Genomic DNA, 16,190 nt, shown 5'->3' with positions numbered 1-16,190 from the left:
CAGAGCAAATGAAATCGAACCAAAAAAACAGAAGTGGAGCGTGACGGAGGATAAATGCTACGAAGCCAGAAGTAGGATCTCTATGAAAACACATTATGTAATTGATTGAAAAACCACAGTTAAAAGAGAGGCGGGAGAAACTTAAATAATTGCCAGGGCTGACAGCAGGCAAAAATAATATTGCTGTCTGTATCTGGCAGGCCAAGATTAATTTACTGAACTCACCACTTTGATGGCTTGGCTTTGATCTCCCTTCCCCTTATTTCCCTTGCCGCCTTTGGTCTCTTTTTTGTTGTCACTTTCAACTGTGACAAACAGGGAGCAGAATTAACACATACACTTGTCTGCAGGGTAGATTACACAGCGTTTGGACTGGCAATGGAAGAAATAGTTTCTCAGTATCGGCAAAGTCAATGACATTCAGTTATGAGTGAAGAACTAAAAGTTTCCTCCTGGCACCTGATACCCTCTGCAAATCAAAGCATCAACAATCGATGAAGAACTGATTCTCAATTTAATTACCACATTAATTACATTCAAAGTGGGTTAAATCAACACCTAGTGTCAGACAAATCAAGGAGTTATCTTAAGGTTATTATTTCTTTCACTTTTATGTATTTTAGGGCGGGCTCGCAGCAAGGCTTTAGGAGACGACTCCATCTGTAGGTGGAAATATTCAGCCATAGAGTAGACTGCTTGTTTATGGTAATGATGTGTTTTCTAGCAGATTAAAAACACTACATGGACATGCTATGGTAAAAAAAAAAAAAAAAAAAAAAAATCATAAATGAAACACTTTCATTATAGGATTTTTAACATTTTTCTCAAACCAAATGTTTTATCTCAGGTTGCAATAATCCAATAACCATACAGCATCACTGACCACAAGGCGTCGGTATGCTTTTTTTTTTAAAAAGTCTCCATAACTGACAGTGTTTTCTTGCCCCGACTGTAAAACAACTGCACATTTAATTCTACCAAACAAAAAACTTAAAGAATAAAAATTCCAGCAATTAATAAAAAACTGTACATCACTGTGAAGATCCAACTACAGTAGACATCAAATGGAAAATCTTTCAAAGCATGTCTAGTTCGAATTACTTCCCATTAATGACTTAAAAACTGTTAGTAACATTTGTGGCAGCAAGAACAGATGCACACAAATGCAAGAGTTTCCCACCAGAAGACAATCCTTTTATAGTTTGTCCTAATTTGTCCTGAGTGGACTTCAATCAATCAATCAATCAATCAATCAATCAATCAATCAATCAATCAATCAATCAATCAATCAGTGTTTTTTGTCTTGCCCTTTACAACAGGGCAAAGGGTGACCAAAGTGCTTCACAGTAAAAAACAAACAAACAAGAAAATAACTTAAAAACAAAACAGTAACTTAAAGCGAAAAACAGTCACACTCACACCTACAGGTAAATTTAGAATAATTAGTTAACCTCAACATGTTTTTGGACTGTGGGAGGAAACAAGAGCACCCAGAGGAAACCCACGCATGCACAGGGAGAACATGCAAACTTCATGCAGAAAGATCTCAATAAAATAAACAGCAAAAAACAGCACTAAAACCTACATCTAAAAGAAAAGCAATAAAATGTCACCACGCCACTAGATGTTGAAAGCCATTTCAAACAGGAAGGTTTTGAGTTTTGATTTAAAAAGACCCAGGTCAGTGATGGTGTGCATGTTGGGGGGGAGTTTGTTCCAGAGCCTGGGTGCAGCTACAGGCTCTGTTGTTATTTATAATTGGGTACTTCAAGCAGCTGCTGAGTGGGTGACCTCAGAGCTTTTTTGGTCCCGTAAAGTTAAAAGCTCAGATAAATAAAGTGGAGCAAGACCATTAAGAGCTTCAAAAACAAACAAAAGTTTAAAAGAATTCTTGACTGGACTGGAAGCCAGTGGGGAGCGTAAAGGACCGGGGTGATGTGCTCACGTCTGGGGGTGTTCATGCAAAGCACTGCATAGAATAATAAATACCTCTTTCAAAAGTGGTTTCAGACACTATCTTCTTGATGTCAAAATTATGGTAATGATATCCAGAAAAAATATCCACTTTTATTTTTTGTAAACTCATGTATTTAATCTAGACAACAAGAGATTTCATTAAAAAGCATGTTCTTGTATTTTCTTGTTTGTGGTATATAAAAGTGCCAAGTGACACAAACATACATGCTCACATTAACAGTAACCTTTGAACACTGACTCAAGTGATGCATATGACTCAACCTTTAAAAAGGTAGAGATATCTGCTGGATCAGATTCAGTGGTCTTTCTACGCCTTTTATTGTTTCCAAAATTTTAATGTGAAATATTCCCCCAAGGATGGAAACATCATTGTCCAAAACCAACCAGATGTTTTTGGGACCATAATTCTCCTTCAAAATAAAACCCCTAGACTGGCGAGGGGCCCCGATGTGACTGGAAGCTGTGAAAGAAAGGTGGATTTTTATGTGACCAATACTTCTACTTTAGACTAAGTTTAAATAAATTGTTTTCCAAACTGTAGACACTTATGCAGAACAGCAGTAAATTCTGTTAACTTTGTTTAAGGCTCTTCATTTGAAGTGCTTCTCAACCCTACACTGTTTCTACTATGAAATCATAATGAGAATGATATGCTAGGGGGAAAAAACATATAGGGGTATTATGAACAACAAAGTGATGGTTTTTTTTTCATTAGGATTAAAGTAAAAGGGAAAGATCAGAAATCGTTGGGTCCAGCAGCAGCAAAGTCTGCACCAAAAGTCAGTTTTTTCCCAAAGGTGTTCGCAAAAGACACCGGGCTTCAAGACATAAGGGTAAGTCTACAGCATCAGCCTTTCTGTGATAATCTGGTTTTGTGTTTTTGGCTGACAGCCTAAGCAAATGCTGTCATTTAAATTTAAAGCATGATTTTCACAGTTACCTATGGACACCACCAACCCCTGCACAGTGAAACCTGCCACCCTGATGCTTAATTGTTCAAGCAGGCACAGCAAAAGGGCCACAATTAATGGACATCCACTTTAGAAAGGCAGGCTGTGGTGTTTACGGATGTCTGCATGAAGTTCTGCATGCCAGCAGGATGTGAAATGACCTTTCTCTGCTGAACAAATTCCATTTCTATAGATGGCTACCTGCAGATGCTTTCACAACTGCAAGCTATTATTCACTGAAATATGATGAGGACTTATGTGATGCAAACATCCACTTCTACACTGAACCTCACTCACTGTGTAAATGACCCAAATAATATTTAGTTTCTCACATTTAATAATTAATGTGACGTCCTGGCTTGGACCTGGGGTCTTACTGCATGGAGCTTTGTTCTCCCTGTGCAGGTGTGGGTTTTCTCCAAGTTCTCTAGCTTCCTCTCATAGTCCAAAAATATGCTGAGGTTAATTGGTGATTCTAAATTGTCCCTAGGTGTGAGTATGATTGTTTGACTCTATGTGTAGCCCTGTGATAGACTGGTGACCAGTCCTGGGTGTCCTCTTCCTTCACCCAAGTCACCTTAATGAGGATTGAATGGTGTATAGATAGTGGATGGAAGGGCATTTAATAATTCATTTAGTTTTAAGGCAAACGCTTTTATTTTCAAAGCAAAAAACAAAAACAAAAACCATAAGTGCCACAAAAATGAAGGAAAGGTGGCGGTTTCTGCCGCAAGAAAGGTCAAAATGGAATTAAGTTCTTAATCATTTAGCACTTAGCTGAGGAAGGAACAAGGTTAGTTAATGTTGGTGTCATATTGTGTGTGTTCTAAAATAAGTGTTTTCTGGTTTTGTCGAGTTAAAAATGTTTAAAGTGGAGCTAGCGTGTTGCTATTAGCCTGCATTTCTTTTTAATGCATAATGAAAAGTATATCTGACAAGTTTCAGGTTCCTGGGAATGGTGAGGAATCTTTGGGTTTAGAAATATTTTAAAATGTATTGATGTGTCCTTTGGTACCTTTCTGTCGTTCTTCTCTTTTATGGCGGCTGTAGAAAAGCTGCAGTGAAAAGTCTCGTGACACCGAATTTAAGCCTTCCTGTTGCAGGATGGACAAAGATTCCAGTGGCAACTCCAGCAGCTTCCTGTCTGCCAGTATGACCATATATTCCCCTGGTTCAGCTGGTAATTTAACTGTATATACCACACACACAAAAGTACAATGAGTTTCACATGTATTACATATTTGATGACAGTGCAAATGTTTTTTTTTAATCTTAAAATCTTTTAGATGTTGTAGCACAACCACCTTTAAGTAATTATGACTTCACTTACAAAGTAAACAACTGATACAATACCTGACATAGTGTGATTGCTTCAACAATTTGGACTGGTAACACTTTAACATGCAGTTTAGGGACACTACACTCTACTTTGTATAAGTGCTGAAATATCACGTTATCGGTGGACACCAATGTGTATCAGATAAAACTACATTTAAAGCAAAAACACTGGCCTGAGGGGAATAAACTACAGCCTGATTGAAAGGAGACCTATGCACTGGCTGCCAATTCCCACAACATACATGAATCAAAGCAGTCATTGCAATGGTGGTTCATCCAGTGCACTGTAAAGATAACCACAATGCCCCCAGAGCGTCAGACACACATCTAATGCGGCGTAATTTTACCTGAGCTCCCTTTCTCCTCTTTATCTTTGCCTTTGGTCATTTCAGGGACTGGCAGTGATGCCGCCTGTGGCCTGATGGTTGGAGATACGGACAAATGACGATCAGTAGGACTACATTATCTTATGTCACATAAGGCAGACATGACCAACACAGTGTAAGAAGTTGCAAAAAGTACAGTTCTGCCGTACTTGCCTTGTGAAAGCTGACTGCATGCATCTGTGTGTTCAGAGAATATGACAAACCTAACCAACTAATACTTATAGCCACACAAGTCTGCTGAGTACACTTGAATCAAGAATCTTTATTGTCATTGTGAATGGACTTCTTACAGTGTGCATTAATAGTTGCCACAACTACAATTAATAAAGGCTTAAAATCATTTAGAATTAAGTTGAAGCATGCAAAAATCAGGATCCTGGCACTGATACACCTGTGTTTGACAAGTCAAAATGTCTGCTATGAGAAAGATCTATGATAGCACAACATAAACAATGACATATGCAATGAACTCAGAGACATGTAAGACAATTCAAAGCATACTCACCACTATCAAGCAAAGGTTTCTTTGATAAGTAACTGCAGACTTTTAACATTAACAATCTGGATTTCAAAGTGGAAATGTTTCCTTCCTTAGGCTAAAAATGATAAATGAAATTTGACATGCCTTTGTAGAGGACAAAATGCTGATTCTGATCTTAATGTGCAGTTTACCTTAAGCAAGAGAAGTCAAACTGTGTGAGAAGTGGATTCAAATAAGCTTCCATATCTTGTACAATTTTGCTGAAGGAAGGTGGCAACTTTTCTCCGCCTGCAGTTTTCTGTATAGAAGGGCAAGAAAAAAAAAGCAAAGGCAGAGTCCGCAGCTGGTATTCAATACTATTGTTTCAAGGCACTGATTACTTTCATACACACATTTCTTTCAGCTACACATGGCTTGCATGTAAAAATCAGTTGTCCCAAGGCCCCTCAGTGAGCGAGAAGAGGCATGAGTTGATAATAATTGGAGTGGAGTAAGATTATTTATGAAGCTTGCAGTTGGTAGAGCTAATAGAAGGAAAAAAGGGCAGAGGTCTGAACGGGACAGACATGGAGAAAAACCTTATGCTCCTCAGAGGCATCCAGCCTGCCCTTAACTCTGTGCCAAGAGTCTTCCTTGAAGAGGGCATGTCTGGTCTCCTGGCCAAAGGCCCGAGTCTGCTCCCTTAGTGCTAGCAGAGCCTGCGGCAGGACTGAAACCTTGGCCATCCTAGTGCACATCAGGGTACCTGTAGCAACAGGAGCTGACACACAATCAGACATGCATACTCACAGACACATACAGCCTTTGTAATTGGTCCCTCTGAGCACCTCCAACCCCTCCTCGTCATACTCCTTTTGTAAGATCTCCCTCTCTCTTCATCTGCTGCAACATGCTTTTTCTTCACTGTGTTTTCTGTTTAATGAGTTTGTCCTCATTCTCAGGCCATGGGTGCAGATGCAGCATATACGCTTTCATTTACTCCTGCAACATCTCAGCCTATACTGAGGAAAGGCCACATGGCCGGGTAACACTGTATGCTAATAAGCTGCGATGACTAATGAAAGCTGGGTTTCCATGCCAGGTCAGTCGCAAAGAGGTCCAAGGAAACTGATATTTTTCTATATTTCTCCCTCTTTTTCCCTTCTCCTCGTCATCATTAAATCTGAACTTTTCATTTCCCTTGCAGATAAATATTATACGGTAATTCCAAATTCATCTGACTCCATTTCAATGTTGACAACAATGCATGTGTAATCAAGACCATCTCATCTGGCACTATGGAAAATATTTGACGTAGTACAAAATAATATAAATACATAAATGAAATAAATGTTTGAATTAACTTTCATCCCACATAAAAGGAGAAGGTCTGACCCTTTATGGCTCTTTACATTAGCTTAGACATCTAAAAGTACTAAACCTGTAACTTGTGGAGTCTTTCCTTTTTGATTTTCTGGAGCTTTGGTCATCTCATAGAAGGCGCCATAAAGTTCTGACCTGAAAAGAAATCCACCAACATTCAAAAATACATACAAAGAAAATGCACCCTGCATACAATACATTTAAAAAAAACTTTCATTGCAAGCAACATTCACAAATACTAAGAGAGTACTTTTAACAAACAACCCTATGGTAGCAGGTCTACCACATTGCAGGCTCCTTCTGCTCAAGATGTGACTGCAACCTGAATTTAATGTGGCTTATGTGATCTGCAGTCATTTGTTAATATACCAGGATACTGAGAGCCAGATAAAGGACAGAATTTACATTGCATCAAAGCAAGGGAAATGCAATGAGAAAATAGAGAAGGACAAAAAATAAATTACCAATCTTTAGAGTGCTGAAGCAGCAAGATCTTCAGGTTGAGTGGGAGCTCTCCTAGGATGCTTAAGTGGTTTGGATTGATGGTCAGGTGGCTGAACACCTGCAAATCCAAAAGTAATTTCAAGATCACAAGTTTTGCAGTATAGTGTACGCATTGTTTTTTCCTCTTTTTCAAAGAAATTATTTCAGAAAGCATAAAAGGAATGCTCTTTGAATATGAAAATGCCTGTTGCACAAGATCCAGCAAAGTATGCTCTCTGTAGAGTGTGTCAAGGAGGAGTTTGACAAACGATCAGAAATTGTAATGTTTTGTAATTGTAATTTTTACTGCGAATTACTCATTTGATTGACAGTGCTCACCTGGCATGCACGTTTTGCACTAAACCAAATCCTCCCATCACTATTTTTTTTTTTTTTTTGGGGGGGGGGGGGGGGGGGGGGGGGGGGGGGGGGGGGGGGGGGGGGGGGGGGGGGGGGGGGGGGGTGTACTGTTGATTTTCCTTGACTTAGCTCTGCTCACTATAAATGTGACAGGCTAAAGAAATACAAAGAAGCTGCAGTGTTGTTTTCCCCTATAGCAGAATGATGATGAGGTGCAGCCACATCATTTTGCACTGAGGAATAGTCTGACTATGCGCAAACACGGTCTCACGGGGATTCGTGAAACTGTCACGTCAGTTTTTGTTTCGGTTTCGTGCGCACCAACACGATGTCGTCATGTTTTTCGTGCCGCTCACCACGAGCGAAACCCGCTGTGGTAATCACATCTGAAAGTGGTTTATACCGGCGGATTCATGACGATCTAAGCTGTCCATCGGCGTTTGCGGCCGCCGCTTCGGCCGCCGGACATTCTTTAAATTCCTATGCAAATTCGGCGGATTCATGACGATTTAAGCTGTCCATCGGCGTTTGCGGCCGCCGCCGCGGCTGCCACTGCGGCTGCCACTGCGGCCAGATGTCTGGCAGCCGCAATGGCGGCCGCAGCGGCGGCCGCAAACGCCGATGGACAGCTTAAATCGTCATGAATCCGCCGGTATAAACCACTTTCAGATGTGATTACCACAGCGGGTTTCGCTCGTGGTGAGCGGCACGAAAAACATGATGACATCGTGTTGGTGCGCACGAAACCGAAACAAAAACTGACGTGACAGTTTCACGAATCCCCGTGAGACCGGGCTGCTATGCAAGAATAGACCTAAATGACACTCAACATTGCACTGGAATAGCAGAAAGTGTCAACCTTCTTTCAACCAGTGTATAATATACCAGCTACTGGACATGTTAAAGAACCTTTGAGTTAAAATATGTTTTCCCAGTTCCACTACGCTGTGTGATTTTGGAACCCTACAGTGCACCCGAAGCGAAGGCCAAAGCACAAATATTATGCCCCCCCACCATCAAGGGAATTTACCAAGCTGGCAATGACAGCATCCATAAATCATGAGTGGTGAGTGTTTGGTGACCCAGTACCTTGGAGAGGCTGTTGAGGGAGTCCTCTACTCCCTTCAGTAGGCTGCTGGGTCTCTCCTCCTGAGAGAGGAGCAGATTCCTGTGGAGGCTGAGCAGAGCAGAGAGCTGGCACGCTCCGGTATCAGCACAGGCAGAACTTAGGACCTCAGTCATCATAGCAACAGTGCAGCAGGTCTGGGATTAAAGCAGAAGATTGATGAAGGAGCTGTTGGCAATAGCACGAATTTCAGCAAGTGTTGATGACTTGAAGAATCTAACACAAGTAAGAACAGAAAATGTGAGGGCACAGATGCAATTGGATGTGTTGTGCATGTAAATTTATGTATTCTACAAACACTGCAAACTCAAGATAATGCCTGTATATTTAGACACATGTGACCTGATGCAGTGGTGTACCTGAAACAGGGCAATGTACTGGCCCGCCACTGCCGGGTCAGAACGGCCATGACACTCCAACATGTTTAGAGAGGCATCAGCCAGGATGGAGGAGGGCAGGTTGTATTGGAGACACAAACTGGTGGCCTCTGCCAGTGCTTTACTGGCTTGTACCAATAGTTGCTGGGCAGTATTCTTTTTCTATTGCAAAATAAAGACAAACACAGACACACAAACATATAGGAAAATAAATATCAGTACTGATAGAAAATAACGCATGTGTAAATGATCAGTCAGTCAAAGAACATGTACACCAGCGTTCAAAAGTTTGGGGTCATTTAGAAATGATCTTGTTTCTAAAAGAAAAGCTTTTTTTTTTCAATGAAGATAACATTAAATGAATCAGAAATACAGTCTAGACATTAATGTGGTAAATGACTACTCTTGCTGGAAATGGCTGATTAATAATGGAATACCTAAATAGGGGTACAGAGGAACATTTCCAGCAACCATCACTCCTGTGTTCTAATGCTACATTGTGTTAGCTAATGGTGTTGAAAGGCTAATTGATGATTAGAAAACCCTTGTGTAATTCTGTTAGCACATGAATAAAAATGAGAGTTTTTATGGAAAACATGAAATTGCCTGGGTGACCCCAAACTTTTGAACAGTAGTGTATGCACTGTGCTGAGTGAAAATATTTGCCTCCCTCTACAAGAATCTTGTATTTTTGCATATTTGTCACACTTATATGTTTCAGATCATCAAACTAATTTTAATATATGACAAATATAAGTCAAGGAAAGAGAAAATGGAGTTTTGAATGATGATTTCATGTGTTGAAAGAAACATGCTCTCCAGCTCTCATTACCCTATGTAAAAAAAAAAAAAAAAAAAAAAAGTAATTAGCAACTAATCTACTAAATGACTAAATTAACTTAGCAATTGGGTTCAGTCTCACCAGCCACACTCATATGCAATTACTGCCAGGCCTGTTGAATCTAAACATCACTAAACAGAACCTGACTGGCATTGTGAAGTAGGTAAGGGTCTCAAAAAACAGCATGTGATGTGTGGAGGGTTACAAAGCCATTGCTGAGGCTCTGGGATTCCAGAGAACCACAGTGAGAGACATTATTTACAAATGGAGAAACGTGGACCAGTGGTGAACCTTCCTGGGAGCGTATCGACATCTCATCCAGGAAGTTACAAAAGAACCCAGATGAACCTGTAAAGAACTGCAGACCTTACTGGCCTCAGTTAAGATGATGAATCTACATGACTCCACAATAAGGAAGACTCTGGGAGAAAATGGCATTCATGGGAGAGTAGCCAGGTAGATGCCATTTCTGACCAAAAAGAACATTAAAATTTGTCCACCAATTCCAGAGTAATTCGAAATTCATCATCTTTCTACCAATTCCTTCCAGTGATGATCACACCTAATTAGTTTGCTTATCTGCATTTATTCATTAATTTATTCACTCTGTTGTTGTTAGGTCATTGTTGTTTATTGTTTGTTCATAGTATTAGTTAATTAATGCTTGAATACTTCTTTGTTTGGGAAGCTGGAGGTCAATGAAATCAGAGTTCACAACTCTTGATTATGAGACTGATCATTACAGACAGGCAATTAGTTGATTAATTAATGATTATTGAACCTGGAATATTTTTGATAAAGTTCTTTTAGGTGGCCTACATTCAATACCTACAGTAAGTGTTGTCCTGATAAATTAGTGCAGTTTTAATCATAACATCTAGCTTCTACAATGATGTGGTGTGACCGCATTAGGCTACACTGCTACATATAATTCTATTTCCATGTATGAGGCTATTTCTGCTACATACTAATATTGCTACAAGCGGGGGGGAAAAATTCCTCCATGGCGATGTAAGAAACTGTTCACAAGCTATAACAAACATTTAACTGCAGTTCCTCCTGCCAAGGGTGGACCAGGGGATTCAGGGGGGCAACTACTTTTTCACAGGGTTGATAAAGTTTTTCAAGAATTCTTCAACAAGCAATCATTTAAAATGCAAAATCCAAGACTAGAAGATTTCTGTAGGGGGGAAACACTTTTGCACAGCACTGTGCTTCATGATAAAATGTAAGAAACTGAAATGTACCAACATCAACCATTCTTGAAATGTACAGCTTCCTAAGGCAGTAGCCACAAGCGCAATGTGTCAAAAAGTGTGTACAATATGCCTTACGCAATGAAATATCAGCAGGTATATATGACTTTTTGTGAAAGTGCACCCAGCGCTGAGAAATAGCAACACAATCAATAAACTGTATATCCCTCCAAGTTGTCATCATAAGTCATCCATGACATGGGCACTAATATATTTGACCAAAGACCTCTTTACTTTAAGGACAGATTCACATTTTTCAAGTTTTTTTTTGAAACATTAATTACGTTTTTATATGTGCATTGAAGGAGGTAAGACTGTTGAAGCCTCACATAGTATTAGCTGTAGCTGAACTGCAGAATTCCATCACTTAGATTGGAATTCCATTTAGAAAGGATTTCTTCACAGGCAGCCTGGACAAAAAAAACCAATTACAGCAATCAATAACTCTTTGAAAGGTACAAATGTGAGTACTGTTTTAGGACACGCTTGAAAAATGTGGAGCTATCCCTGAAGTCAAACTTACGTAACACTATTTTTTAGCTAATTCTTTATTGGCTGGCATTAAATCTGATGTAAAGGTTAACACCTTATTTTCTAATAAGCCATGAAACAGACCTGACTATCAAGCAGTCAATGAAATCAGTGCTGAAACTTTCATATGATGAAAATCAAAATCAGCGCTGTGCAACATTGTACAAGATTTTCAGCTGTGGGATTACTGCGCCTTGATATTAGACATTGAATATTTAGTTTCATTATAGTTAATCTCAAAGCAGACATCTATGTCAAAAGTCAGTTTCACAACACTACTTAACATTCCAAAATGTTCTTGAATAAATAATCTATTGCCCCATTTTATTCTACACCAAGTTTGACTAGGACAGGAGATGTCTCAGTGCTCATTTTCAATATTAGAACTACGGAGGATGCCCATATGATTTGAAGGATTTGAGATGTGGAGTGAATTTCAGCATAAGACCTCAGATTAGAGACGAGTCAGGAGTGTTGGGGTCACTTGTCAGGGGGTATGTACCTGATGCTCAGCAGAGGTCATTCCCAGCTCTTTTTGGCTTGATTCACTGCTGTTCTCGGAATTCTTCTCCTTTCTGGAAACAGCGTTACGTTCAGACCAGGCTTCCTTCTGCACAGAGTTATATAAAAATCACAGAACAATGATTGTGATTAGTATACAATTCCCTCATGGTCGCAAACCAAGATAATCTATCTTAAAGTATCTCTTAAACAGACATCCATCTTTATCACCATAAACTTGTAAAGCCCTGTTGCAACTTTTTTCCAAGCCATTTGTTCATTGGTGCACTTATTTCTTCATAGGTGGAGATTTCAAGGGACTGCAAGTGTATGCCTCCTCAATAAAAACATAAAAAAAATGTTCTTTAAAAATGCTAGAATGACTGTGGGATGGAAACACATATGAACTGATGAAGTCAGTGGGTTAAGATTCATTAAAATTAAATAATTTATCATTGATAATAAAAGCTGCCACATATATGTTTAAAGAGGTTACTGACCCAAACAAAGACACCAAAATTGAGAAAGTACGGTTAATAAATTCTGTATGTGTGTTGACTTAGCAGGGAAAATAATAAAAAAGAAAAGTTCATCTACAAGATCATTCACATTTTAAAGCAATAGAAAATGTCTGAGAGCAATACTGCTTTATACACACGTGGACAAAATTGTTGGTACCCCTCAGTTAAAGAAGGAAAAACCCACAATTCTCACTGAAATCACTTGAAACTCACAAAAGTAACAGTAAATAAAAATTTATTGAAAATTAAATAATCAAAATCAGCCATCACTTTTGAATTGTTGATTAACATAATTATTTAAAAAAACAAACTAATGAAATAGTGCTGGACAAAAATGATGGTACCCATAACTTAATATTTTGTTGCACAACCTTTTGAGGCAATCACTGCAATTAAACGATTTCTGTATTTGTCAATGAGCGTTCTGCAGCTGTCAACAGGTATTTTGGCCCACTCCTCATGAGCAAACAGCTCCAGTTGTCTCAGGTTTGATGGGTGTCTTCTCCAAATGGCACGTTTCAGCTCCTTCCACATATGTTCAATGGGATTCAGATCTGGGCTCATAGAAGGCCACTTTAGAATAGTCCAACGCTTTTCTCTCAGCCATTCTTGGGTGTTTTTGGCTGTGTGTTTTGGATCGTTGTCCTGTTGGAAGACCCATGACCTGCGACTGAGACCAAGCTTTCTGACACTGGGCAGCACATTTCTCTCCAGAATGCCTTGATAGTCTTCAGATTTCATCGTACCTTGCACACTTTCAAGACACCCTGTGCCAGATGCAGCAAAGCAGCCCCAAAACATTACTGAGCCTCCTCCATGTTTCACCGTAGGGACAGTGTTCTTTTCTTCGTATGCTTGGTTTTTGAGTCTATGAACATAGAGTTGATGTGCCTTACCAAAAAGCTCCAGTTTGGTCTCATCTGTCCAAAGGACCTTCTCCCAGAAGCTTTGTGGCTTGTCAACATGCATTTTTGCAAATTCCAGTCTGGCTTTTTTATGAGTTTATTTCAGCAGTGGTGTCCTCCTTGGTCGTCTCCCATGAAGTCCACTTTGGCTCAAACAACGACGAATGGTGCGATCTGACACTGATGTACCTTGGCCTTGGAGTTCACCTTTAATTTCTTTGGAGGTTGCTCTGGGCTCTTTGGATACAATTCGAACGATCCGTCTCTTCAATTTGTCATCAATTTTCCTCTTGCGGCCACGTCCAGGGAGGTTGGCTACTGTCCCGTGGGTCTTGAACTTCTGAATAATATGAGCCACTGTTGTCACAGGAACTTCAAGCTGTTTAGAGATGGTCTTATAGCCTTTACCTTTAAGATGTTTGTCTATAATTTTTTTTCGGATGTCCTGGGACAATTCTCTCCTTCGCTTTCTGTTGTCCATGTTCAGTGTGGTACACACCTTTTCACCAAACAGCAGGGTGACTACTTGTCTCCCTTTAAATAGGCAGACTGACTGATTATGAGTTTGGAAACACCTGTGATGTCAATTAAATGACACACCTGAGTTAATCATGTCACTCTGGTCAAATAGTTTTCAATCTTTTATAGAGGTACCATCATTTTTGTCCAGGCCTGTTTCATTAGTTTGTTTTTTAAATAATTATGTTAATCAACAATTCAAAAGTAATGGCTGTTTTTGATTATTTAATTTTCAATAAATTTTTATTTATTGTTACTTTTGTGAGTTTCAAGTGATTTCAGTGAGAATTGTGGGTTTTTCCTTCTTTAACTGAGGGGTACCAACAATTTTGTCCACGTGTGTATTCTACTTTTTGATTTGTCACTTGGTTACTGAATTTTGTTTCTAAAAGGAACAAATTAGTGCATTCAAGCTGTTGATAAAACTTTCCTGGAGGGGAGGACAACCAGTTCCCTGCTTAATGTATCCCCACTAATGTTCTAACGAACTTTACACCAACCTATATGTGTATCTGCATCCTAAAAAGGTCTGTTGGTTATTTGTATTTCTATCTTCCAGTAATTGAGTAAGATTGATTCCATGACTACAATGATTTCTTTGTCTTCTTAGTGCTGTACTTTCAACTCAAAACGTTTTTAAATTCAAACTGTCTGACTTTCTTACCTCTTGGGGTTGCAGATGTACATTTGGATTATTTGTGAGTTTTCATATGTGAACATTTGTGTGGTCTACCTGCTTTTGTGTTTCCCACAGAGCATTCAGGTAAATATCCTCCTGCACAGCCTGGAGTCTCAGGTACTTTCCCATCAGGCTCAGGCGGCGAGCTCTAATCTCCATGTTGTCCAAGGAGTTAGAGTTGACTGCTGCCAACTGGTACAGAGCCATCTGCCCCAAGGTTCTGCCCACACTCAACCATTCCTGGACGAGGACCACAAGAAGTTAAGGTCAAATGAGGAGATGAGTCAGGACGAGATATCTACTTTCACTAACATCTGATAGACAGGTATTTGGAAAGAGAAAGCTTTCTAAATTTGATTTGATGCATTCATTGATGTTCAAATTTTGGCTGTAGAGCAATTAGAAGTCGATGTTGATGCAGGTTTAATCTATCTTTTCTTTTTTACTAGGAAAAGCGGTTACAAAAGCTGTTCAAAAGAAGCATGATTGACATCTGTGGGCAAAACACGGAGCATTGTCATTTTACATTTCATTTAATTTTTCATTTCCAATTCAAGGTGCTGGGCAATGCTATTGCTAATAACTTATTAGACTTTCCAAACATGTGTTGACTGGGAATTACAAGTCAGAATGGATCCATTTTTTATGTAGTGTATGTGTCAAATGAGTGGACTTTTAGGGGAGTCTAATTGCTGGTGTACCTGGAATTTGAATGTTTGCTTTTGTTTCTAAACTGCAATATCAGGAACAATACAGGATGTATTAAGTGCTATACAGCCATGGCCATAAGTTTGGACACAGCATGACTTACTATGTCTGTTTTGATGTCTATTACAGAACATAACTAATATTTTTTGACAGCACCAGTTTAATTAGTCAACAAATCAACAAGGGATATAATATTATCAATAAATTCCAACAATTGGAACAACTTTGTTCCCAAAACATAATATTAGAAGAAAATAACAAAAAAATGCAGTACTTTCAAAACCGAATTTGGTAAGAATAACAAAATGACACCAAACTCTTTTGATGTTTTTTTAAAATATGAAACTTAATATAGTTCTCAGGAGTTGTGTACTGTATTGTAAGTGACAATTTTGTGGTATTTTCTAAGATTCACAAGCGTCATGGTACTTGTGTCCAAACTTATGGCCATGGCTGTATGGCACTTAATACATCCTGTATTGTTCCTGATATTGCAGTTTAGAAACAAAAGCAAACATTCAAATTCCAGGTACACCAGCAATTAGACTCCCCTAAAAGTCCACTGTAGATGTTAGATGATAAACAGAAAACGTATTACTCAATGTTATTTAGCTCTCTGAAGAGCATTTTAGAGTAGCACAAAGTAATTGGTCGCCATGAACCATGGCAAGTTTTCAAATATGTCATGCACACAAATTACTATAACTCGCTCTCCTGAGGCCAGCACTCCAGCAAGAATTCTTACTGTTACTTTGAATGTTAGCACCCCCAAGTGACAATGACAGGTAAGCATCTACTGGCTGAGGATATCAAACTTTATCAAGATGGATCTTCAATGTATGTTTTGCAAAGTGATGTAAACGAATGCTTTGTAGAATACTTTTTTTTG

General features: G+C 39.2%; 1 protein-coding gene across 5 annotated transcripts in view; it reads right to left on the bottom strand.

Annotated features, from left to right (window-relative positions):
• The window catches only part of LOC110957748 (cilia- and flagella-associated protein 46), a 69,186-nt gene that overhangs the window by 14,256 nt on the left and 38,740 nt on the right, over positions 1-16,190 (bottom strand). For 4 of the 5 annotated variants that reach the window (XM_051960094.1, XM_022203938.2, XM_051960093.1 and 1 more), the window contains exons 41-51: positions 14,648-14,833; positions 11,971-12,078; positions 8,823-9,002; positions 8,427-8,600; positions 6,959-7,056; positions 6,553-6,629; positions 5,711-5,877; positions 5,324-5,430; positions 4,613-4,683; positions 3,943-4,116; positions 226-305 (exon numbers count right to left, since the gene is read on the bottom strand). In XM_051960094.1, the coding sequence (XP_051816054.1) occupies positions 226-305; positions 3,943-4,116; positions 4,613-4,683; positions 5,324-5,430; positions 5,711-5,877; positions 6,553-6,629; positions 6,959-7,056; positions 8,427-8,600; positions 8,823-9,002; positions 11,971-12,078; positions 14,648-14,833 (1,422 nt within the window). Of the gene's footprint in view, positions 1-225; positions 306-3,942; positions 4,117-4,612; positions 4,684-5,323; positions 5,431-5,710; positions 5,878-6,552; positions 6,630-6,958; positions 7,057-8,426; positions 8,601-8,822; positions 9,003-11,970; positions 12,079-14,647; positions 14,834-16,190 lie in introns of those variants that run through there. The other variant, XR_007947262.1, reaches the window with a different exon arrangement.

Source organism: Acanthochromis polyacanthus, chromosome 15, assembly GCF_021347895.1.
Source record: "Acanthochromis polyacanthus isolate Apoly-LR-REF ecotype Palm Island chromosome 15, KAUST_Apoly_ChrSc, whole genome shotgun sequence".
In the NCBI taxonomy this organism is placed as follows: Eukaryota; Metazoa; Chordata; class Actinopteri; family Pomacentridae; genus Acanthochromis; species Acanthochromis polyacanthus.
Note: the sequence above shows the minus strand (reverse complement) of the source record. Positions and strands in the feature narration are given on the sequence as shown.